The sequence below is a fragment of the Bactrocera tryoni genome, chromosome 1 (assembly GCF_016617805.1).
Source record: "Bactrocera tryoni isolate S06 chromosome 1, CSIRO_BtryS06_freeze2, whole genome shotgun sequence".
NCBI lineage: Eukaryota > Metazoa > Arthropoda > Insecta > Diptera > Tephritidae > Bactrocera > Bactrocera tryoni.
Genome location: NC_052499.1, coordinates 47,771,457 through 47,797,480, shown reverse-complemented (window position 1 = coordinate 47,797,480; position 26,024 = coordinate 47,771,457). Strand labels below are relative to the sequence as shown.

The following is a 26,024-nucleotide window of genomic DNA, read 5'->3' as shown; positions in this document are numbered from 1 at the left end:
CTACTTAAAGTTACCCAACAAATTTAGGGATCTGCTTGTATAAGCGTTAAAGTCGTCTCGAAATGAATAATTGAAGCTTTATAAGCAGATTCTTCCAGTAAGAAATAAGCTTGAAGTTTTGCCCCTAACCGCCTAGTTGTGACACTATTAGAAAAGGCTTTTTTTGGTATTGTTCTGAACAAAGATCGAACCCAGGTCCTACGTAATTATAATATTTTTAAGATTATGTTCCTAAATTCGTTTGCTTCAGTGGTGTTAATTTTTGTAGGCATGATCTCAAAATCCGAAGCTTTGCTACTCATTTGGCTTGTGGCTTCAAATTTTATGATTTTGTACACATATTCTTCAGGAACTCAGCAGTTTCTAATCCTTCTTATTGTAATTCATATTTTGTGCTATAGTCTGGACTTGCTGACTAATTAAAACAGCATCTGGCTCTTCGCGGAAATACACTTATACTCGTTTGGGAAGTAAAACTCTTACTGGCAATATTCTTTGGCGATCGTAACGCCGGAAATACTTCAATGATCAAAAATCTTTGCGGGATAAATTTAACTGCTTCTTCGAATGTTAGCAACAACAGATTTAAAAAAAGATCGAGTCTTCAGATATTCGTCTGAAAACTAGATTGAAATTGAACTAATCGTAGAGGTATTTGCAAAATTACGAAATATGTCTCCGTACCTTTGCTTCGAGACAAAATTTTAACCTAATTAATACATTAAAGCAAGCGAAAACGATGCTTATCGTCTTTTTTGACATCAAAGACATCGTGCACCATAAATTTTTTTCTTCTGCACATACCGTCAACCCCATGTTTTACGTGGAAGTCCTCAAGAAACACAAACGAAGTGTCAATCGGGTCCGGCAAGACATCGCAACCGATTGGAAGTTGCACCACGACAACGCCCCGGCTCACACCGCCTTTTTTGTGAACAGCTACCTAAGTAAGGCCGGCATCCCAACGCTTCCGCAGCCGCCCTTTGTTTTAGAGCGGACCACTATAGCATATAACTGCCATACAAACTAACCGATTAAAATCAAGGTTAAGATCTTTCTATACCCTTTTGTGTTACAAGAAATACTGTACATTCCTTAAAGGCATACGTAGGTTGCTATATATATTTCTGGCCTAATAATGTAAATAGGCATATTTATCAACGAAAATGTTTTTTTTTTTTTGGTTTTTTGTCGATTGCTGTTTTGTTTCGGGCTCATACGCATAGGTCCATGATTCGTCACCTGTGATGATCTTATAAACGTCTTTTGAAGCACCGCGATCGTATTTTTTCAGCATTTCTTTACACCAATCCACACGAGCCTTTTTTGAGCGATTGTCAAATTGTGCGGGATCCAACGAGAACAAACCTTTTTTACGGCCAGGTGTTCATGCAATATCGAATGTATGCTGGTGGGAGAAATGCATAGGCATGCCTCTATCTGAAGGCATGTTACATGACGGTCTTGAATTATCAGTTCACGTACGGCATCGATGTTTTCTGGCATAACGGCTGTTTTTGGACGACCTTCACGGAATTCGTCTTTGAGCGAGCGTCGGCCACGATTGAATTCGTTGTACCAGTTTTTCACAGTGCTATAGGATGGTGCTTCATAGACATACAAAGAGTTTAGTTCATCGATGCACTCTTGTCGTGATAATCCATGTCGAAAGTTGTGAAAAATGATCACACGAAAATGTTCCCGAGCTAATTCCATTTTTTGGCCGAGATGAATTTTTTAATTCCCTGTAAATAAAATAATTCACGATTAAATGACAAAACGTTCTGAGTGATGTTATGCTAAAAAATGTCAAACTTTCCAATGTAAATGTCAGATTGCACCTGGCAACACTTAGTTGCCCTAGGCCAGAATATATATAGCAGCCCTCGTAATAGCTTCAATGCAGCCGAAGTTAACGCCTCTTCCCGTTTTGACTTGATGTTTTTAATAAAATCATTTTCGTTTACACCTTATATGTACCGCTATCACATAAACCCCCTTTCCGATTTCAAGCATTCTTCATGCGAATTTTTAACCTTAAATGATAAATATTTGCACATGAAAATATCTTAATTTCCAACTCGTTTCCACTTTTCTCTTCTCCAACAGAATTTCTACTTGCCGACCAGCAACAACACAACGTGGTCGGTGTGCTCGGCTTCCTGCGCTTGCTGTTGCCATTAATCATACATGGATTCAGCTCTGATTGTCCGGACGATTGCGATGATGGCCACAGCACACAAGCACACGCCGGAGTCAATAAAGGCAGGGCAAACACAAGACCGACACCGACGAAGACAGGCGCAGGTGCAGGTGCAGGCGGTGCGCACACAACACAAGCCACTGCAACGACAACAACAACAACAACAACTGCAATGCCAATCAACACTGAGTGCAGGCAAATTATTGAAATTTTCGATTATTGTTTGCATTTGTTGAACATCAGCAGTGCTTCTCAGCATTCCATCATAAATGCCGCACTTGAGGTCATCAATGCTGTGCTGCAGGCACTCGAAGCTGCTGCTGCTGCTGGCAACAACAACGGCCACCAAGGCAACGGCAACAGCAACGGCAACAACAATGATATTTTAAAATGGTTGCAAGCAGCATTGTGTAATCAACAATTGCAACATGCCGAGTATCTGCGGCGAAGGAAATCATTAAAGAATCAAATATTCCAATTGAGAAATTACGAGGCGGCAGCCGCAGCAACGGTGGTGGTGTCGACACCTGCATGGCAGCAGCGGCGTGGCGTTGCAAGCGATTTTCATGAATTGACTGGAAAAGACGTTGAGTGCGAAGATGAAGGTGAAGGTAAGTCAAGTCAAGTCAAGTGCTGATGATGTTGATGCATTTGCTTTGCGCTGCTTTGATTGGTGGGTGGGTTGTTGCCCGGTTGGTGAGAGTGGTTGGTCTATTGGTGCTGGTTATATTGGTGTTGGGTGCTGGTGTGTTGTCACATGCAGCATATAAATTAGGAATGCAAAATATCGCAAATATACAATTGAGAGCAGCCACAATAATAACGGTAAAAACGCATATAAAAGCAATCATATGCAATGGTTTCTGTCGCGCGCCAGTTGATCAGCAGCAATTACTTCGACTTCGCCTCTGGCAGCAGCGTCCGTGGTGACACGTACTCGCAAATATCATTGCTGTTGTTGGCTTGATAGCCTTGCACCGCAATGAATTTGTGCCCTCGCGTCGCTGCTGTTGATTTGATGATGTTGACTCGCTGGTACTGCTGCTGCTGCTGCTAATAATGCAAATAACGGCAAATCTACTGTATTCTAATTCGTCTTTATTTACCTCTTCGCTTCTATCATCCACTTCAATCATCGCTTGCTTGCTCGTGTGCGCTCGCTTGCCAAGGACGAGTGGCTTGGTTCATGTTTGCTTTCGATGTGTGTTGCTATTGTTAACTGTAATTTTCATGCGTTTTCAAGCGTTTCTGGTTTTTTTTTGTGGGAAATCTTCCTCTTCTTTGTTTTTGTTGTTTATTTTCTATTTTTTGTTGTTGTTTGTTTATCATTTACTTGCTATTAATGAAATTATAAATAACGTGACATTAAAATGCAACCGTGCATACGACATGTGACATCTTCGTGTAGCTATCAGAACGAGAAAGAAGGAGCAAAGTAAGTAGCTATCAAGTGCTCTTATATACTAAGAGTAAAAATGAAGAGCTGCGACGGACAGCGTTCTATCTTTGAGGAAATTTAAGTGATCCCGAATTTTTGTAGAAGGAAAGTGAACTACGAGATCAGAAATCCCTCAAAAAGGAACGCAAAATAACAATAACAAAGGACTTGAGAGCACCACGTGCTCAGGTGATCGTGTGAGAAACCAGCCATTATATGAAAAGATAAAGATAGAGACCGTTGAGTCAAATGGTGCCATGTTAGGTATAAACTGCCAACCTTTAAATACATCGCCAGGCCTTATGCAAAATAAAGTACCTCTGCTTTGAGGAAAAACTTTAACGTATAATAAATCTAATAAAATCATACCTCGGTAATTAATTAATGAGTTACCAATTAATGAGAGTCTTAAGGTTCAAAGCAAGGAGAGTCTACGCGACGTCGAGCCAACTTCGTTATAAAAGTAATACTATAAATAATTCTTCCATGAAGAAAAAATAAAAAAAGATTCGACCAACACAGTATTTCCCATGTAGGTATGGCAAGGAGAAGGGATCTGTGCAACAGGCCGAAAATATGAACTTGCAACCATGTTTGTCGGTTACTAAAAATAATTATTTTTGAAGTCGGGTTTCATAGCAAAACATCTCAAATACAAGGTTAGGTATTCTTATATCGAAAAGTCCATCTCAATTTGCCCATGACAGTCTGATTTACTACTGTCGGCATAGTAGTGTGCAATAGTAAGACTCCTCACTTTAAATTTCGCGCGAAAACCCATTCGAAATATTTTTTTCTAGGTTGCTATGACTGTCAGTGACATCTGTGCCAAAAGTCACAACAAAATATTCATTAGTGTTTAGTAAACGCTTGTCTTTCTGAAGTGCCGAAAGTGCATTCGGCGATCTTTACTATGAGTGAAAATACTCAAGAAAGAAGTTCCATTAAATTTTGTGTGCGGAATCAAATTTCTGGTGCCGAAACGTTCAGAATTTTGGAAAAGGCCTACGGTGATAATTTATTGTCGCGAGCAAGTGTTTTTGATTTTTTGGTTGGAGCAGATTGTGGATCCAGAACGCGTTGACGACGAACCATGTCTAGAGCGGCAGAAAGAAATTGGTGCTTGAGAATCGAAGATTAACAGTCAGCGATCTTACTAGCATCGTTGGAATATCGGAAGGATCAGTGACATTTTGAAAGATCATTTGGGCCAAAGAAAAGTGAAAGCACGATGGCTTCGAACAAAGAGGCAACATTAAATTTTGTTTTCAAATTGGTAAAACTTTTACCCAAATATTTCAATTGATGAAACAAGTCTACGGCGATGATTGCCTATCCCGAAGCAGAGTGCACGAGTGGTTTCAACGTTTTCAAAGTGGTCGGGAGGACATAAATGACGGTGAACATGTGGGCCAATCAAAATCCGTGATCACCGGAAATTCTATCGAAACTGTGCGTGAGTTCATCAAAAATCAGCCGAAATCATCATTGAAATTCATGAAAATGGAGTTAAACATCGATTTATCGCATTTTGAGCGAACATTTGGGCTTACGAAAGGTGTGTGCACGGTTTATTCCGCACAAATTGACTGACGACCAAAAATTGCTCAGAATCCAACATTCGAAGGACGATTATTTGACCAAAAATCACATTTTAACCATTAGCAACTCCCCGTATTCACCTGATATGGCACCGTGCGACTTCTTCCATTTCGGAAAAATGCATTTGCCCATGAAAGGAAAGCGTTATGCAGACGTAGAGGCCATTCAGAAGGCCTGCACCGGCATACTGGCGGCCATACCGGCCAACGAGCTAAAACACTCATTCGACATGCTTTTGGACCATGCAAACAGCTGTATTGAAGCAGCAGGAGACTATTTTGAATAAAATAAATTGATTTTACCGAAAAAAATATTTGTTCTTTTTTTTAAAGTCCTGTTAATTTTGGAACGCATCTTGTACATAGATGATATTTTTGGAATTACTCCAAAATAATAGTAATTCGAAGGGTTTAAAAACAAAACCGAAAAACAACATCGGAATCCTGAAAGTGGATTGTTATCTCAGGATTTGTTTTCTTAGCAGCCATACAAGCTTATGTCGAGTGTGTCCATGAAAGAATTTAAAACTAAAAACTAAGAAAGAACTGAGCAATATCACCTTGTGATTAGTACAGAGCTTCGCTTCACGCAGTTTTCTTTTTTTCCGAAGCCGTATGAATATGTTACGACTCTTCCAACGATTGATAACATAAGCTTTATTGTAGCGCTCTTGAAAATAGACGACGAAGTGTTCAAATAGATTTTTAGCTCCTTGGTGTACAGGTTACAAAACCTGTTGTATAGATTGTTTGTGAAATATATTTTCGCGAAATATTTGCCATGCCAGTCTTGCTATTAACTATTCGGACCTCGTGAATTTCCACTAGATTTTTTATGAATGAATTATTTCCTGAAATGTCTTTTTTAGTTTTATTTTTGTTTTTCACTTGGTACTATTTTAAAATCGATAATCGTACTATAATACAGTGTCTTATATAAGATCTAGTAAAACGAAATCCATTATTTTTCGATTAGATGGCTTTAGCAATCTGTTTCTCGCGTTGCCTAAGTGCGATGGGGTTTTTATGATCCTGATACAGTCAATCATGCGCGTCGTTTCGTCGATTCCGTTCCGTTAATATTGAGGTCAATATCTTTGACTGCGCTCTGGAATACCAAGTGTCAAAAATATCCACAAAATAATGAAAATCGTCGAGCCCAATCGTTATGCATATCCACAAAATAATGAAAATCGTCGAGTCCAATCGTTATGCAAGCACTATTCCCATTGCCCAGGAGCTAAACGAAAACCCGTTTGAATACAAAACTATGCTCGATTTGTGGCTGCCTCAAAAACCTCTCATAAATCGAATCATCATCTTCGATTTACAACGAAATCGATCCAGTTTCCAGGTTACCAGTTTTGAGAAGTGGGTGACTTATGTATATACGGCAACGGTGAGCGGAGACGGCCATCATCGAATTGCGGCGAGTCGGCGTAAATGGTGCGCAAGCAAGAATCGGCAATTTATCGAACAAATCGGTTTCGCTAAATACAAACCTTCAACGTAATGCAAAAATAATGGATTTCCTTGTTCTGTAACTTATGTATATAAGACAGTCCTTTTTGACCCCGATTTATATCCGACATTCCAGTTGAAAGAGGTATAGTATTGCCTGTCATTTTGATGCTATTTTCCTCAACCCGCTGTTTGTGGAATTTCTGTATTGAAGTAAAGAGACCAATCTCATCTCCAAATTGCCAGTGCCATTAAAAATATTTACAGAACCCCCCCTCACTAATCGGAGCGTGATTTAGGTAGCAAGTTTTTTCCCCACTCAACTCGCATATTTACATATTCCCTCATGTGTGTGTCTGTTCTTTTCATCCTTTCAGTTGTATTGCGTCGAGCACCGAATATGCGCTTTACCGGGCGCAGCGTCAGTGAATGTGTTATTGACGAAGATGATGATGAGACGCATAGAACCGCATTGTCAACAGATTTAGTTGCCGTTGTGCATACTGATGTCGATGCTGATGCCGATGCCGATGCCGATGCCATTGGAAGAGCTATCTATGCCGATGGCGTTGTCGGTGTGCTTGTCGATGTGGATGACGATGACTTTACAACACTTTCGGAAATAAATGAACCACAACAGCTTAGGGCGTCGACGGCAGTTGCGATGGCGCCGCCATCCTATGCACTCACAACAACAATTGACGTTGATAATCTGATTGATGCAATTGACGCGACAACAACAACGGCAACGGAGGCCGCCACAAGCAGCAGCACCAGCACCAGCACCAGATGCGGCACCAGCAATCGCAATCGCACTGATATTGGCGCTGTGCAAACAAAAATGCAAGGCATGCAACCGCAAAACGAACATCAACAGCAGCAACAACAAGGGCACAATGAGCAGCAATCTCTTGAACGACAGGTAGAGCCGCAAAATTTGCTTACTGCTCCCTCGCAAATTGGTGCTGTCGGCTTCGCAGGTGTTGGCGTCGATGCGGGTGGTAGCGGCAGCGGCAGCGGTGATGACAAATCACAACATTTGAGTGACATCGACAATGAATCCTTCAATAGCATTGATTTTGAGGCGGAAATCACCATAGCGGGCATGACGACGGGCGGCGCGGCGGGCACCAGTGCGTTTGGTTCGCCCACAAAAAGCAATGCTGAGCTAACGACAACAACAACAAGCGGTATAAGCGGTGATACGGCGCCTGCTGGTGCGGCTGCAGCCGGCGACAACGCTGCCGGCAACAAATTGAGCAGCAGCGGTGACACAATTGGCTCGTTCTTCAACAATTTGATTTCGAATGCAGGTGAGCTATTTTTCTGTTGTTGTGATTGCGATTGCGATTTTTGTCTCCGTGGCGCAGCCAAAAGTAATGATGCTGCGGGCGTAAGTTGAAATGGCATAGTTGTAATTGTTGTTGTAGTTGTGCAGAATTTTCCATTTTGTATAATTTTTTTTTGGTTTCATGTTTATTTTTTCAAAGCCTTTTCAGTTCAATTCCGTTCGCAGCGCATGCCTTAATGTTTTTGTTGGCGTTGAAGGTTGTGTTGAAAATTTCTATTTATTTTTCTGTTAAAATTCAACTTTTGTATCTATTTGCTTTCATTCGTTGGGAGCTGTTTCTTAATTTTTTCTCCGCTTAGAAATGAAATGACGGGTTCCACGTGTGATATGTACGTACTCGTTGTATACAGCTCTTCTTTATTGGCGTAGACACCGCTTACACGGTTATAGCCGAGGATGGAGCCATGTGTAGAAGTTCACTCAAGTAAGGAAAGTTCTCTGAGCGCCATTCACTTCAGAGGGGCCAGCACGACTTTTTTACATATGATTCAAAGAGTCCACGACTTTCGGTGTTAGACCAAGTATCCTTTGGGTAGCCAAAAAACATCAGTTTGAAGGCGAGCTAAAGAGAGAAGGCGATGATTCCCTCTGCTTGGTCGTGCGCTGGGTTTGGGACCCGAAACGTAAAAAACACCTCAAATGAAAAGTTGTTTACCGCTAATTCTAGAAAGTTATTGAATACCCTTGCGAGATTCCCATTATGCTGGACCAGTTTCACTTTGATGATAAGAGGTTGAACTTCTTCAGAGTTTACAGCTAATCTTTTGTGAGTGAAGATTCCCGATATGATCCCAAGCTCATAAAATTCATCTGGTAGCCCTCTTTTATGCAATATATAACTCATAACTCAATCCGAATACGAATATTAAATAACACCCGATAAGGAAGCTTAAACCAATAAGTTTAACCAAAATAGTTTGTAATATGTTAAACTACGGCACTGTTTGCCGAGAATTGAACCAAATAAGCGAATCGCAGAAAATTCTCGAAATAAAAAAACGGAAATTTGTTGAGTTTCATCCATTGGATGTAATCTACAATCTTCTCACAATACCTCTCACTAGAAATGCCTTGGTGCTTAGCTAGTACACGATCATGCCCTTTAATATTTTTCATCTCTACGACGTAAATGCAAAAGGTTGTCCGTATGTCGAGATATAATGCGCTTATTTTTGAGCGGATCGTTGTGAGTAAACAATCACTCAAGTCTGCAGCGTAAATATATTTCAACAAGTATATTTGTATCAAGGATTTTGGGTTTACAATGGGTAAGCTTAACACAGAACCCAGACCGACTCTTTGTACAGTCTTTGCAGCTCATTCGAACTGATAAGTTTTATTATCTTCTTGGGTTTTTGTGTTTCTGAGTGCCTCAGCTTCAAAACCCATACCGTTTGTAGTGAGCAATGATGGTTGTGAAGAAAAATGATCATTTAACTTCTCGGTCAAAAGGTCAAACTTCAAAAAGGTCCAATAAAGGGTTAATAATTGATAAAGTCTCTCTAATATTAGGAATCATGCTAAAGTACCGACTGTTTTCAGTTTGTTCCAGTAGACTCGAACACTTATTTTGACTTTATATTCTCAAAGGATTGGCTATGTTTTGTTGCTGGTCACGTCATACCTACAGCTCCTTTGAAATGCCAGTTTTAGGTTGAGGTTAATACGTGCTGAATTTTACATCGTATAGGACGTAGTTCCGAGTTTCAAGAGCGACTTCATAACTAATTCTTATACTTCAGCTACTTTCTCGAACTGCGAAACTCCTAGATATCTAAACCGAGTTCTAGATTAGGTCGGACAACGGCAAAGGAGGTGCTCCGGCATCTTTCTCATGCCTACTTCCCAGCACTTTCTATATGTATCATCGTTAATAATTCTCATAAGGCTTGCAGGTGCTGCCAGTAAGATGTGACCTATGTGACCGTCGTGCAGACTTTTCAAGACTGTGAGTAAAAAGCTGGTTGTTTTTCTTCTTCCTATTTTCTGTACGGGCTCGCTGGCCTAGCGGGTGGCACTCATCGGCTATTTCGAGTCCAGGTATGCCCTTGTGGCCTGGTACGCACTATAGATATGCAGCCGTTTTCTGACAACCGCCAAATCCACTGCCTCTTTGATTGCAAGATCATTCTCTAATCAAAGATTTTCATCTGGTAGTTACTGTAGTATTCCGGCAGCTTGAAGGGTGGCCTGAGATCTTGATTCGCGCTGTAGATCTCGGCGCCCACTTCATCAGCCATTTTTGATTCTACCGTGTATATGTTGAATGTTCCGCTAGTAGCAGTAGTCCACCACCATTTAGTGTGACTTGAAAGCTTCCTTCCAGATAAAGCGTAAGGGTACGATGAGGATGTAGTCTCCAAATGAAAATGGAAAATAATTAGAATGCTCTCAATAATAATGTGAAAGAAGTTCACCTCAATCATGTTTTTAAACGTCCATGCCGATTTTATGGTTTTTGAAGACTTTCCGGTATCTTAGACTTACTCATCTGAGGTCTGACCACCCTTAGTTTTTAAAACTAGATCAGTAGAGACATGCCAATTACTTCTTTCCTGCAGATTAATACTAGCGATAATTGAATTTGAGACCTTGAAATTTACACTAGTTTCATTTACTTCGAATGTTAATGATTTTAAAGCGCAACGAACACCGTGCCACAAAACGCACAGCTGCCTCAAAAGTTTAACGCGCTTGCGGTGTATTTATGTACGCTTCCTGACAGATTAAGAGTCTGCACTTTGAGGCGTGTTGTGGCTTAACCAGCAAACACATAATAGACAAACAGTATTCCCAAAAATCTAAGCAAGCATTAAGCATCTTACAGACACCGCGAAGGATTAGAGAGCGCACGGGCGTGGCGCAAAAGCTCTAATTAAGCGCATGACGACGACGCGACGTGACAGCGCAGAGTGCAGCATGACTAAAGTGGCGCGATTCGTGTGTTGAGGTCTGACGGTATTTTGTCTTTTTACTTTTTTTGTTGTGGTAAAAGGAAAATCGGCGAATCCGCAGACCCACGCACCGCACATACATGTATTCGCACGCGCTTGCAAGGGATTTGTTTGGTGGCTTGAGCTAAGCTGCGTTTTGTAGGCGTGCGCTTACATTTGCCACAACCGCAATGTAACTTTAATACCGCCGATTGTTGGCTCTGCAGACAGATACGAGTGTACAGAGTCTCGCAGCAAAGGCGTGTATGCCTTCTAACGGTATAAAGCCTGGCAAAAAATACACTTGCCACTAACAAGCGGCATCACTTAGAGAACGCGTCGTTGCTTCGTCGCTGTTGCTCCGCAGCTGCATTACTTTAAAATACATTTTTTTCTTATTGCACCTTGTTTGTAAGTTGTTGCTGCTTGTTGTTAGTTTGTTTTTGTGTTGCAGCAGCACAAAGTAGTTGTAAGTAAGCAGCAAAATGGATAAGACAAATGGGTTACGTGATAAAATGTGGTTACTCAAATCGTATCAGTGCCTGGAAATAGTGTGTGTCTTGTGGTTTGTTGTTGTACAACAATTGTTTGCATGCTGCGTGGTTACGCCGACGCTTATTTGTTGTTGCATTTGTGTTTTTGTTGTATGTTGTATTTTTACATGTATGTATGTGCGCCTTTTTTGACTCGTCCTTAATTTTCATTCTGTTTGTGCAACAAAGTGATGCATGTGCTTTATATGGCCATACATGCAAGAATATTTATATGTGCATATGTATGTGTTTGTTTAAATTTATGTGTAACTATGTTTTTACTTTATTTACTTCACTCTTTTTATTACCGCTTTTATTTAGTCTGTGTGCTGCTTTATTGTTGTTGCCACTACTAGTGTTGCTTCCTTTGTGTGCGTGTTTTTGTTATTGTTTACATAAGTTGCAACTTCATTCCTCTCATATTAGTTTATTGGTATCTTTATCATTGTTTACCTTGCAACTGCCTTGACTCATACATCACTCGTGAAAAGTTTTGTTTCCGTTTCCCATACGTGTTGCCTCTTTCATACATATTGGGTAGTCGAAAAAATCTTTTTGTATTTTGTCAATAGATGTCGTTGCAGTCGTATATCTTCAGTGCTACCAATCACATTGTGTCATACCATATGATGTTGGAAAGGTAAGATTTTAAGCTTCATTTAGGCAAAATATTAAATTCGGGAAAGTTGAAAAAAGTTACAGCTGTACAAAAATGAGTGAAAATTATGAAGAAATTCGCTATATTTTGAAGATTTTGTAATAAAAAAGGAAGATTGCCACGCAAGCCACCAAAGAATCTTTTGAAATTTACGTAGACGATGCTGTATCAGTTCGTGTAGCAGAACAATGGTTCGCTCGTTTCGGTTGTGGAAATTTTGATGTGAAAGATGCACCTCGCTCTGTTCGACCTATCCTTGAAAAAGGCGATGAAATTATGGAAAAGGTTGACAAGGACCGTCATATAAGCAGCCAAGAGATCGCTAAAGAATTTAACATTCATCACCAAACATTTTTGAACCATTTAAAAAAGGCTGGCTACAAAAAGAAGCTCGATGTTTGGGTACCACATGAATTGTCTGTGAAAATTTAATGGGCCGAATTAACATCTGCGTTTCTTTGCGGAAAAGAAATGAAATCGAACCATTTCTGAAGCGAATGGTAACAGGAGATGAAAACTAGATCAAATACGACAATAATGTGCGAAAAGCACATGGTCCAAGCGTGGTGAAGCTCAACAAATGGTACCAAAGCCAGGATTGACGCTTCGAGAGGTTATGCTGAATGTTTGGTGCGATTGGAAAGGATACATCCACTATAAGCTTTTCCAGCCTAGCCGAACGATTGATTCTACATTTTACTGTCAACAGCTGATGAGATTGAAGCAAGCAATCGAAAAAAAAAAACGGCCAGAACTGATCAATAGAAACGGCTTCGTCTTCTATCAGGACAAGGCTAGACCACACACATATTTGATGACTCCGCAAAAACTGGGAGAGCTTGGCTGGGCAGTTTTGATGTATCCACCATATAGCACTGACCTTGCACCATCAGACTACTATTTGTTTCGGTCAATGCAGAACTCCCTTAATGGAGTAAAGTTGGCTTCAAGAGAAGCCTGTGAAAATTACTTGTCACAGTTTTTTTGCCGAGAAACCAGAAAAGTTTTACACTGATGAAGTTTTACACCAGCGGCAAAAAGTGGTGGACCAAAATGGTACATATTTGGTTCATTAAAGTTCACTATAAACTTAAAAAAAAAATAAGTTAAAGTTTGATTAGAAATACGAAAAGACTTTTTCGAATACCCAACAATAGGTTAGGTTTATGATTAGGTAAGGAATCAAAATTTAGGTGTTTGTTAGCACAAAATATATATGTATCAACGAAAATGAAAAATTGTTCTATCGTCAGTAAATATTTTTCCAAAAATATTGAGGCACTTAGTCGAGTTGAGCGTACTTGGCGCGGAGCCTGTTTCGTGGCCGGAGACCCCACAGTCGTGGGGACTCATAGTGATGGCTAAGACACTGTTAATAAATGTCTTTTATGTTTAGGCCAATTCGGCCTCACCTTACGAAAATTAATCTTTTTTCAAAATCATAAGTCGTCTTTAATAATGCAATATATGGCAATGCGCACAAGAAAGCTTTGTCGATTCGTCTAACTTGAAAATTTTTAAAGCAAGCCTTAAGTTGAAGGATCTATTTAGAATAATTCTTTTTTCGACAAATGGTCATTGTCGTCTTGTTCGATAACTTGTTGCCATTTTGAATGTAGTTTCACTCATATAAAATCTCGCCCTCATAGCGACTGGTACAGTGTGGGTCAATTAGGAGTTTCATAAGCTGCTTTTGAAGCAAATTTTTCACTTGAAAAATCATTCGACATGGACAGAAACGGACAGTAACCGTCTGGTGTCAAGTCCGGTTTATTAGCTCGGTGCATAAGAACCTCCTAATCAAGCTCTCGGGCCCTCTTCATCAACGCTGGTCGCTTCTGGTTTAGTGTTTCCTTCCAACGTCGCAATTGTTGAAAATACAGGTTCGAATTAGGAGTTTGGTGTAAACATTTTAGACCGCCAATCATGGCTTGGACACCATTTACACCACTCTTTATCAGCAGTAAGCATCCCCTTTAGAAAAGGATCCATTACGTTCTGATCCAGCAGGAACTTCAAGATGGAAATACGGTTCATGAGGTTCTTTTGAGTTAACTCGTACATCCAGCTTTTTTTTGTATCTAGCCTTACTAATTGGTTCCAAGTAGTTTTTCATACAATGCTAAGCTCCTGGGAAATCGGAATATTGCTTATGTTTTGGTCGACCTGGACGATTTATTTATTATATTTTATCGAGATTTTCGTCAACGGTCCTCCAGAGACTGCTGCATCCTTGAAAACAAAATTACCGGGAATCGACGGTGTCAAAGTTGCACGTGATTGGCTATTACAGTATCCGGACCAGAAACATTAGTCACATCTTCAGCCGACTGGCCGCGTTTCCGCTTTTATCGCAGAAAATAGAAACTGCAACATTTTGTGTATTTCTTCTTTGCTAGTGTCCATCTTCGACGCATGATCGAACAATATTAAGTCAAGCAATCACAAAGATGTCTTAGAAGAGTTTTTGGTATGAAATATTATCTTTCTAACGCCATTTGACGTAATCCGATGGCATTTGTACGAGGCGAGTTACAGAATACCAGAGCCACCTAATAGAAAAATAATGAATTCTTTTTCACTAGATCTTAAACATATCTTCGAAGATAATGATTTTGAACCATCACATAAGTACGAGACATGACGCTAAAATAGCGACAGCGAATTTAAAAAATTAACACTCAATTGAATTAATTCAGAAAACAGACTTTTACAACTTATAATCACCATATGGCTCTCTCTGTCGGTGTATTGGGGCAAATAAGTCATACAAGATCTATGAAATGCTATTCCACGCTTAAAAAGCGTTAATCGCGGGGTAAGTTCGCTTCAGAGAAAGTGAAACAGTCGATGTAATTCGATATTGATGCTTTCTGGTTCACTTTTGTCTGTCGAAAAATGTGAAAATTTTATTCTAAAAATATCTCCAGAGATGATGTCTCGTTATATTTTGGCCATTGAATGCAGTGTAGAGTTTGGAAAAAAATTTGAAAATATGTAGCGAATGATGTTTACTTTTAAAAATATCTCCAGACATTTTTCCTCGACGTTTCTTTCGGCTTCTCTAAGCAGAGGAACGGTTGCGCTTTATCACGTAATCCTCTACGCTTACGTCTTTTTTGATTTTAAAGAAGTATTGGCTTCATAAATGGCATTCCATTATAATGACATAGCAACTTTGATTAAGAATCTTTCATTGCAACTATTAACTGTCTTAACTTCAAAAAATCATTACACAATAATTTTAAAATATTGTAGAAAACTTTTATTTACCATTTCCTGTGTTCCTTCAAACTCTCAACTCAATGCATTGACACAGCTGTCATCTGGCCTTGTCATGTCCTTCCGTTAGCATCTCGCTAATTGCCAAATAACGACGTTCGTCGTTCGTAACTCTGCACTTGATGGGAAATAGATCTCAGCGCCGTTGGTTTGCTTTTAAAAGTTAGTTAAAAGTCAGCGAATTTGTCAATGCATAAGTGTGTCCAAAGTTATTCTAGTTAGATGTGTTAGCTGTGCATTTCCGCTCTTAACTACGCGCTTAACTTGCAACTTTTGCTGCCCATCAAAGTAACTGTTCTATTGTGCTGTTGTGCTGTTGTGCTTATTTTTTATTTTTTGCTTCTAACAAGTTTTCGAAAATCTTTTCGCCAGAAAAATAGTTTGAACTAACGAAATATCAAGTAAAAAAGTTGTGTGGAAGCATGTCTTCCGCCACTCTCCCTGTGTACTCTCTGCGGCGTGGTGAGAGAAGGGGTATAACCAATGTGGTACAGCGAGATTTTTAACACAACAACCAATGTGGCAAATACTTTTGAGTGTGTCGGTGGAGATACCCAATAGACAATATTTTTGGGCTTCTTTCAGTTTTATTTCTAGCGTCATCATACTTGTAGTACGTACTGTATCATGCTGTTTGGCTCCTCCATAGACCTGAAAACAACATTAATTGCTATTATTTCATTTTGTATTCCTTCCATACTGAAACTTTGGTTTGTTTCACTTTTCATTATGTTCCACTACTGCCATTCCAGTCTTATTTTGCATTAATTTGCTATCTTTAATCTCACATAGCTAAATTTTGTTATGTTCAGCTAAATCAGCTTGAAGCGTTATGTTCTATTCCATTTCGTTCCTTTGTGTTCTATTCCAATTCGTTCCTTTATATAAAAAAACCTAATATTTCTTTCCATATCTTTTCGATCAGTAATTATATCTACTTTTTGGTTCAAGTCCATTAACTCATTCCAATTGGTTCAATTCCATTTTGTTTCTTTAAAAAATTAACTATTATATGATCCTTTCAATTATTAACTACATACATACTTATGTTTTTTAATCAAATCTACTATTCTAATTTGTTCCTTTATGTTCTGTTCCATTTCGTACCTTTCGAAATAAACGAACTAATATATCTTTTATTTTTTATTCGACCATCATTTAAATGTTTTTTGATTCAAATTCATTCTACCATTCCATTTTGTTTCTATGTGTTCTATTCCGTTGCGTTCCTATACATATGTAAAAACGAAGCAATAAATCTTTTCTTATTTTTGCGATCACTCTTTGATCTATTTTTCATTCAAATCCATTCTCTAATTTCAACTTATTCCATTATCTTCTATTCCATTTCGTTCCTTTATATAAAAACGAATCAATAAATATTTTCATTTCATTTCGCTCACTATTTATATCTTTTTTTAATTCAAATCCATTCTCTAATTTAAACTTATCCCATTATGTTCTATTCCATTTCGTTCCTTTATATAAAAACTAACTAATAGATCTTTTCTTGTTTTTGCGATCACTGTTTGATCAATTTTTCATTCAAATTCATTCTCACTACAAATTGTTCGGACATGTTCTATTCCATTTCGTTCCTATATATAAAAGCTAACACATAAATCGTTTGTTTTCTTCTCGATTACTATTTGTCTATTTTCCTTTCAAATCAATTTAAATCCATTCATTCCAGTTTGTTCTATTCCATTCGTTCCTTCATATCAAAACGATCTAACTTGTTTCCCCCTCTTTTTTCGAATACTACACTCTATTTGCTTCCCATTTCCCCATTGCCATTTTTTCAAGTATCATTTATTATCGCTTACTGGGTACAATCACTAACATTCGCATCCGATATTTATCACATCTCGCTAGACCTTTAAGTGCATCCATCAGCATCCGCAATGTTGCAATATGTTTAGTGGTTGCATGCAACTTGGCCATTGGTCAAACCGCATAAACTTCGAAGCATGCAGCAACTCATTTATCGTGCCACAAATAACATGTATCTGGGCAATACACTACGGCCATGAATGTACCACACACATAACCTCACTTTTGGGTTGCAAGTATTTCACAGGATGCGCGAAATTACAAGTTTTAGTTAAGTGTGTACTCACTCGTTAATTTTCAACGCAAAACCACATTAAAACTTTTTCAAATTGGTTTTCCGAAAAATTCACGACTTTTGCCACATTCTCATCCTCTTTTTACTTTTATATCTACTATGTGTGCTTTTGGTCTGCTGCATCTTCCATTATTTGCTGCAAACACAAATCAAATAATTTGCTTCCCTCTCTATGATCTCATCCTTTTAGCTTCTGAATCGATGAGCAAACTGTTTCGGCCGTCTTCAGTCGTACGTGCCACACCCACAAAAAGCGTGCCGCCCACTGCAAGCGATAAAAGTGATGTCGTCTCCACCGCGTCGGCGGCGACCAGTACGGCACCAGCGGATAGCATTTCATTGATATCAACGGCAAGCAGTGGCAATAAAGCGCTGGATTCGGGTAACTCTGTGGCAGCTGATCCGCAATCCGACTCCGTGCACACATACACACACTCGATTGCCAGCTCCTCTTTGGGCATGCATGACGACACGGTGTCCACGGCATTGTTGGTGGATACAAGTTTGCAAAGCGTGAGCGAATATGACACGGAGCGGGCGCCTGCACAGGCTGAACCGATGGGCAGGGAGCGACGCGTGCCAAATGGTAAGTTTACTCTTTGTCTGGTTTCCCATTAAACAAAATCGCATATTTTTTTTTGTTTACTTACGCTGCTGTTTCCGCTTATTACTACATCTCTTCCAGCAAACCCTTTCTTGAGTGACAAAACTTCGATGGAACAGTCGGCTTTGGGTCAACAATCGCAGCTCACTTTAAAAATAGGGACACCCTTCGAGCAATCCATCGTACGCTACACGGCGCGCTTGATAGCCGCACGTTTCCTGCTTGCAGGACAAGCAGGCGTTCTGTTGCATGACACGCAAATACGTATCTCCATCAAGAGTCTTTCGCTGTCGGTGCTGGCGCATTGCGTACGCTTCGATCCAGAGGTGTTGCAACTACCCTTGGAGATAACCGCGCGTGAGTTGCTGGATATTAGCAAGCAGTCGCCCGCGCTTGGCGCATCGGCGGTTATACCATCCTCTTCCAAAAGCTCGAGCGCCAGCGGCAGTCCGCAAAGCGACGACAATGTCAGCGGCAGCAGCTCAAATTTGGGCAAAGACTATGAGCACTTGGATGCAGTGGACTTCATTAAAAGCAGCAGCACGCAACCCACAGTGGCAACAGCCGCTGCGACACTTAATGATTTGCCCGCTGAATTGCAGCTGCTCGAAATTAAGGACGATCATTTTGGCAAAAGCACCTGTGATTACTTACTGCATTCCACAACTGAGCTCAGTAAGAGTGCCGATCCGGTGCTGATGTCACAACAAATGCGCGGCACACCCGGCAAACCTGCCACGAAGCACATTCAACAGCCTTTATCGAAGTCGGAAATTATTGCAACGAAAACGTCGCAGAAGCAGCCACCGCAACGCTCTCCAAATCAGTCGCAGTCATCGCCTTATCGCGTCACCGAATCCATGGAGGATGCGCCACCACAAATGCTTCCGCCGCGTCCGCCTAAGCGCACGAAATCGCAGCGCAAATCGATTGCAGCCGCTACAACCACGGTCACAGCTCTGATGCAAATTGATGAGCATTTCAGTAGACGACCTGCACCGGACGCACCTTCACAACAACCGCAACAAGTGACCGATGCGCTGCTCTACTATAATCACAGCGATCCCATGTTGCGCGGTGGCGTACAGCAAATTATTGGTGGATTTTTCCAAGCGATGGGCGTGAAAGATTTAGGCGCTAGCTTACAGTTGAATGTGCAACATCTATTGGCGATGCTTGTGAAGGTGAGTGGACAATGAGAGAGTTTAAGCTTATCCTGTTAAAACAAGAAAGTCTCGTTTTTATTTACTAAATGATCCGATATAATGTGATCGCTCTGTAGACAGCTAACAGGTAGACCTTTCTCTGGTGCTCTGAAAACAGTATACGATGCCATGATATACCACCTTATCAAATTGGACCCAAACTAACAAAAAAAAAAAAACAATATTTTCACGTAATTTATTATAAATATTTATTATCGCCTTTAAAAGAGATTCTTTTTTGAGTCAATTTCAACGCTTTTCCAATTTTTCATACCCTTTTTATAAGCCTTGGCTGGGATAACCTTACAGTGGACTTTGGAGCTCCATTCGCCAGATTGTTGGAGAGTTTTTACGTCATATTCACAAAGCCACGTCACCAGTAACGGTGCGCATGATGAATGTAGAATGTCCTCAGCTACGTTGGCAAGTAGCATATCCGTCCGATATTGACTGTTCCGATAAATGAGCCGAGTCTTGTTGAAAAAAGGATGGTTATCGTTTGAATTAGAATGATTTCTGAATACTGGTTTCAAGAAGAAGGCACGACATTTCCAAAGTGAAGTAAACTATTAACTTAAAAAAGCAGCCCTGCCGAACATCAAACGGCCCCAGAGATCTCCGGCTTTGATCCGCTGTCTGACTTGTTTTTATCGGGCTTTTTAAAATTAAAGTTTCACGATAGCAGTTCTCATTCCTCTAATCTCGACGAAGTAATACTTCGTAGCCGACCTACAGTTAGATGCTGTCGAAGCTAAAACTTGTTACATAAACCAAAGTAAGGTTTACATAATGGCAATTTTACTTTTTCAATTTTACTCATCAGATGTTGTCATCGTACATGCCTATATACCACATAGCAGGACGGGAATAATAAGTGACTTATAGAGTTTGGTTTTTCTTCGACGAGAGAGGACTTTACTTCTCAATTGCCTACTTAGTTGTTGTTGGTGTTGATGCTGGTTCCAAGATAGACGAAGTTATCTGCGACTTCAAAGTAATGACTGTCAACAGTGACGTGGGAGCCTAATCGCGAATATGACTGTTTGTTTGATGACAGGAGATATTTCGTCTTGCCCTTGTTCACCATTAGACCCATTTGCTTCGCTGCCTTATACATTCTGGAGAAAGCAGAACTAACGGTGCGGGTGTTGAGGCCAAAGATATCAATATCATCGACGTACGTCAGCAGCTGTACACTCTTATAGAAAATCGTACATTCTCTGTTTTGTTCCGTAGCTCGTATTATTTTCTCCAGCAACAGATTGAAGAAGTCGCAAGATAGGGAGTCTCCTTGTCTTAAACCTCGTTTGGTATCGAACGGCTCGGGCCTTCCCGATCCTGATGGAGCTTTTAGTGTTGCTCAATGTTAGTTTACCCAGCCATATTAGTTTTGCGGGGATACCAAATTCAGACATCGCGGCATAAAGGCAGCTCCTTTTCGTGCTGTCAAAAGCAGCTTTGAAATCGACGAAGAGGTGGTGCGTGTCGATTCTCTTTTCACGGGTCTTTTCCAAGACTTGGCGCATGATGAATATCTGGTCAGATGCTGATTTGCCAGGCCTAAAGCCACACTGATAAGGTCCAATCAGTTTGTTGACGGTGGGCTTCAATCATCCACACAATACGCTCGATAGAACCTTATATGCGTTGTTGAGGAGACTTATCCCACGGTAGTTGGCGCAGATTGTGCGGTCTGCCTTTTTGTGGATTGGGCATAGCACACTTAAATTCCAATCGTTGGGCATGCTGTCGTCCCACCATATTTTACAAAGAAGCTGATGCATGTTCCTTATCAGTTCTACACCGTGTTTCGCGTTTGAATAGTTTGGCCGGTAGTCCATCGGCCCCCGCTTGTTGTTCTGCAGACGGGTAATTGCTATTCGAACTTCTTCATGGTCGGGCAATGGAACGTCTGCCCAATCGTCATCGATTGGAGAATCGGATTCGCCTTCTGGTGTTATATTTTCACTGCCATTCAGTAGGCGGGTGAAGTGTTCCCTCCACAATTTTAGAATACTCTGGGCATCAGTCGTTAGATCACCCTTGGGGGTTCTAGAAAAGTATGTTCCGTTCTTGAAACCTATCACGAAATTTAAGATAGATTATTATTCCAGGCGATGCTATAAAATCTGAAACATGTTCAGATCGGACCACTACAATATATAGCTGCCATACAAAACGACCGAACAAAATTGATTTCTTGGTGCAGTCGTAGGTAACTTTTTTTTGAAATATTCTGTAATAATGCTATTCAATGTTTTTAAGAATATAATTTCTGCTAATGTCCTTCAGAAGATGAATTCTACGAAAAAAACTCAATTTCCTTTGCTATCTCTGTGAGCTCTTCAATTATCTACAACTTATTGCGTACTCAGTATAGTAAAATGCAGGAAAAAAAACTAAACTGCCAGCTAAGTTGCTGAAAGTATTTCGTATTTGTTTGGATTTGCAAACATTTGAAAATGCTTATCCGCTTGAAGTTTTCGCTCGCCTGCCGGCAGCTGGCCTTTTCAATTTCCTTCGGGCTTGGCCCATTAGGAGCGCAGAGCGGCCGCATGCATGCATTGTGTGCTCTGCGCTAACAAGCCGAACAATAAAATATAGAAAAAAAAAAACGCAAATTCTTTTAATATCAGCCAAACAGCTTGTAGGCGCTAGCGGGCGGGCGGAAGCGTGGAACAATTTTTCGCAAACATTTTTTTTTTATTAATTTTTGTGCGCATTGGTTCTACACACACACACACACACATCTTTTAAAATATATAATTGCTGTTTATAACTCTATAACTGTATATATGTATGTTTGTATGCATGTGTTTTGGTTTGTTCGTTGCAGGGCCTGCAGGACGACATACACACGGTGGTCATACAGGCGTTGAATGCATTCGAGAAGATATTTCCGTATGTGGTGTCCAAATATTTGATATTGCCGGCAGCGCATCATCAGCACAAGCAACAAAAACTGCAACAACAACAAACACATACCGGCAGCGCTGAAAGTACGGCAGCTGAGGCAGCTGAAGCGGTTGATAAGAGTGGCCGGAAATGCCATGCTAATGCCGCTGGCCAAGTGCCACAACAGCAAGAACAACAACGCACTAACGATGCAACAAAATCTGGCTTCTACACACACGTTGACAGCAGCAGCAAATCGCCAGCAAATGCCACTGCTGCTAAGACATGTCCTCGAACGCTTTTCAACGATAATGATGCGCTTATAGCTGCACTTTTGAATGATTTTCAATTGCAATCGAAATCGAATCGTAACGGCAACAACAGCAACAACGACAACACCAACGACCAGCATACAAATGATACTGCCACTCAGCCGCAGACGGCAGCCGTGGCAGGCAGTAGCAGCAGCAGCAGCAATACAACTGATCCACTTGCACAGCCACTTCCGCTTCCGTTGGCCGCTTTGCGCATTTCACCGAAATTGCTGTTGAGCAAACTTCGTCTATGTCATTACAACAAATATTGGTTAGTTCAAAATAAATACGCCGAAGTTATTTCGAATTTAAATTATGCTGCCTTACATGCGGCATGCAACGATTGCCATGGCCACTGTTGTGGCACGGCGATTGGCTGTGCATGTGACATTGGCGGCGACGGCGGCGCTGAAGTGCTGGAAGACGTCGGCGCCTTTGCTGTCAGTGGCTGCTGTGACGTCTTCGTTGCTGATAACAATACCGTTAATGCCACATTGCCTGGCGGCGGTGGCGCTGCCACTGCGTATGCGTGTGGCGAGGATATGTCATACAAGGATTTGGACGATAGTGTCTGCATTTACGAGGTAAGCCAAATACGTCCCCTTTAGTCACTTAGCGTTGCAGTGTTGCGCATTTATTTCGAATTTAGTTTTATTGCGTTCTTAGTTGGCCACACACATACATATGTAAGCTATTATTTTTATTGTAGTTTTGCGTCCTTTGATTTTTTTGCTATGCTTTCCTTCTTATGTAAGCAGTTTCCTCGCCGCGAGCGACTCATACGGAGCCTTATAAAGCGTGGCAGGAAATAATGTTTGTATAAAATAGTTTTCGGATTCGAAAATGGATTCCTTAATCCACAATTTACATATGTAGTTACTACCAATTTCTCGAAAATCGAGTATAAGTCATCTAAGTAGGACAGAGTGTCATTTACCTGCGACCAATTAAGTTACAATTTTTATATTTCGTACAAGTGTCTATAATGAGGTGATAGCACCTCACGTTACGATCTGAAGCCGACCAAAATCCGGTAATAACGAGTTGGCTTTCAGTATAACGGTATTGGTTCGATGATAATTGGCTGAAACACAGTGTGGCCCAATAAAAACTACATTCATATTTGGTCGGGAAATATCTCCCTTCCGCCATTTTGTCTTTTGAATTTCGGGGCTATGTATAAAGCGCAACAGTGCTGGTATCTGGCAATACTATACATCTCTGAGAGGTCTTGACATAAACTACAAAACGCCGCTATACATGATCAGTTTGGATATTGCGTTTAACAGTTATTGACGTGTAAACATGTAGTTCACTAACACCGAAATTCGCGCTATTTTAGAGTTTTCCCTCGTTGAAGACAAATCCGCTAACGAAACGTTCCGTGAGATTAATGGTGTTTTAATGGATGATACAAACCATTTCAAACCATCTGCAGAAGGCTGGATACACAAAAAGGTGGATGATGGTCGCATGATTTGACGCAAAAAATCCTTCTGGACCGAATCAACGCCTGCGATATGCTGCTGAAACGAAACGAACTCGACCCATTTTTGAAGCGGATGGTGACTGGCGACGACAAATGTATCAAATACGACAAAATCAAGCGACAACGGTCGTGGTGGAAGGCCGGTGAATCGTCCCAAACAGTGGCAAAGCCGCAATTGACAGCCAGGAAGCTTTTGCTGTCTGTTTGGTGGGATTGAAAGGGGATCATCCACTAAGAGCTGTTCCCGCATGGCCAGACGCTTAATTCTACTATCTACTGCGAACAACTGGACCGCTTGCAGCAGGCGATCGACCAGAAGCGTCCAGAATTGGCAAACAGGAAGAGTGTAGTGTTCCAACGCCAGACCCCCTACTTCATTGATGACTTGTCAGAAGCTATGGGAGCTCGGAGGGGAGGTTTTATCGCATCCACCATATAGCCCGGACAAAGCGCCAAGTGTTTACCACCTGTTCCTATACATGGCGAACGCTCTTGTTGGTGTAGAGTTGAACTCAAAAGAGGCTTGTGAAAAGTGGCTGTCCGAGTTCTTCGCAAATAAGGAGGGGGGCGCTTCTACGAGGGGGGTATCATGAAGTTGCCGTCTAGATGGAAACAAATTATCGAACGAAACGGCTGCCGATCATTGTAACACTTTTTATAAAGCATTGAATAAAGACCAAAAAAGCGGAAGGGAGATATTTTCCAACCTATTTGAAGTGATGCTGCGCTTTCCTACACATCGAAGGTGTTTTTGACTATACGTCCCATGAAAGTGTGGCAAAAACACTAAAGCAAAGGAATGTGGCAGCACCAGTACGTAGATGGGTGGAGGTTGTCCTTTCCACTAGGATGGCACGACAAGGAGATGCACACACGGTAGAGTTCTATTCCCCTTATTATGGAGTCTAGTCGTAGATAATCAAAAGAGGGGTCTCTCATCCGAGGCTGTTTTCTTCTATTCATTGGTAGTGGTTTTTTACGTGGCGGGTCCCAAATCCAGCGCACAACACTGGGGAGGGGACGTTTCGCCTTCTTACCTTAGCTATGGCTACCCAGTGGATACTTGGTCTAAAATCGGAAGTCGTGAGCTGCTTGAGACCTATGTAAAATTCTGGCCACTTCCAAGTGAATGGCGCTCCTCACTTGCAAGAACTTCTACACATGACTCCATCCTCCACACTTGGAATCTCTAATTGGCGCCAAACAGCGAAAAGGGCTACGTTGCTGTAAACTCGGCTATAACCGCGTAAGTGGTGTCTACGCCAATAAAGAAGAAGAAGAAGTCAAAGATGATCTTCTTGAGCTGCTTACTAACAATGGAATCCGTTCTTAAGGATAAGCGGATAGCATTTTTGTGTTAGTATTTTTGAATTGTATTAGCAAATTCGAGAACACTATGTGATATCGCGCAAAGGGGACTCGGCCTGGCAAAGAGATGGTGCCAGGGTTGGGCTGAACGTCAACCCGACAAAAACAACCATTGTTCACGAAAAGAAGGTCCCTGCCGGCTTTTAGGAACTTATTCCTTAGCGGCAGAGAGCTAGAGATGACACATAATATCTGGGTCTTACTCTGGATTCAAATCTTCGGTGGACCTATACGTGGCCAAAGCTACAAAAACACTCATGGTGTGTAACCAACTTGCCGAGAAATTCTGGCGCTGCAAGCCAAGGATTATGAGATGAATGTACACTATGATGGTGATTGTTACATTTGGAGCGGTGGCTTGGGCTTCGAAAGAACTTCAACTATAGAAACTGCACGAACTTGTCTGTATGTGCGCATCGGGTACAATATGTATGTGCCCTACTACAACACTGAACTTCATTCTCAAACTCACACGACTTCACCTAGTAATCGATCTAACCGCTAAACATACAATGTTTCAAATGACGGTAGAAGAGTTTGGCAGAGAAAATGTAATCTCGT

General features: G+C 40.9%; 1 protein-coding gene across 2 annotated transcripts in view; it reads left to right on the top strand.

Moving 5' to 3' along the window:
- The window catches only part of LOC120772331, a 93,554-nt gene that overhangs the window by 16,356 nt on the left and 51,174 nt on the right, over window positions 1-26,024 (top strand). The window contains exons 5-9 of one of the 2 annotated variants that reach the window (XM_040100877.1): window positions 2,110-2,814; window positions 7,081-8,016; window positions 17,779-18,174; window positions 18,274-19,376; window positions 22,234-23,190. In XM_040100877.1, the coding sequence (XP_039956811.1) occupies window positions 2,110-2,814; window positions 7,081-8,016; window positions 17,779-18,174; window positions 18,274-19,376; window positions 22,234-23,190 (4,097 nt within the window). The remainder of the gene's footprint in view (window positions 1-2,109; window positions 2,815-7,080; window positions 8,017-17,778; window positions 18,175-18,273; window positions 19,377-22,233; window positions 23,191-26,024) is intronic. The other variant, XM_040100885.1, reaches the window with a different exon arrangement.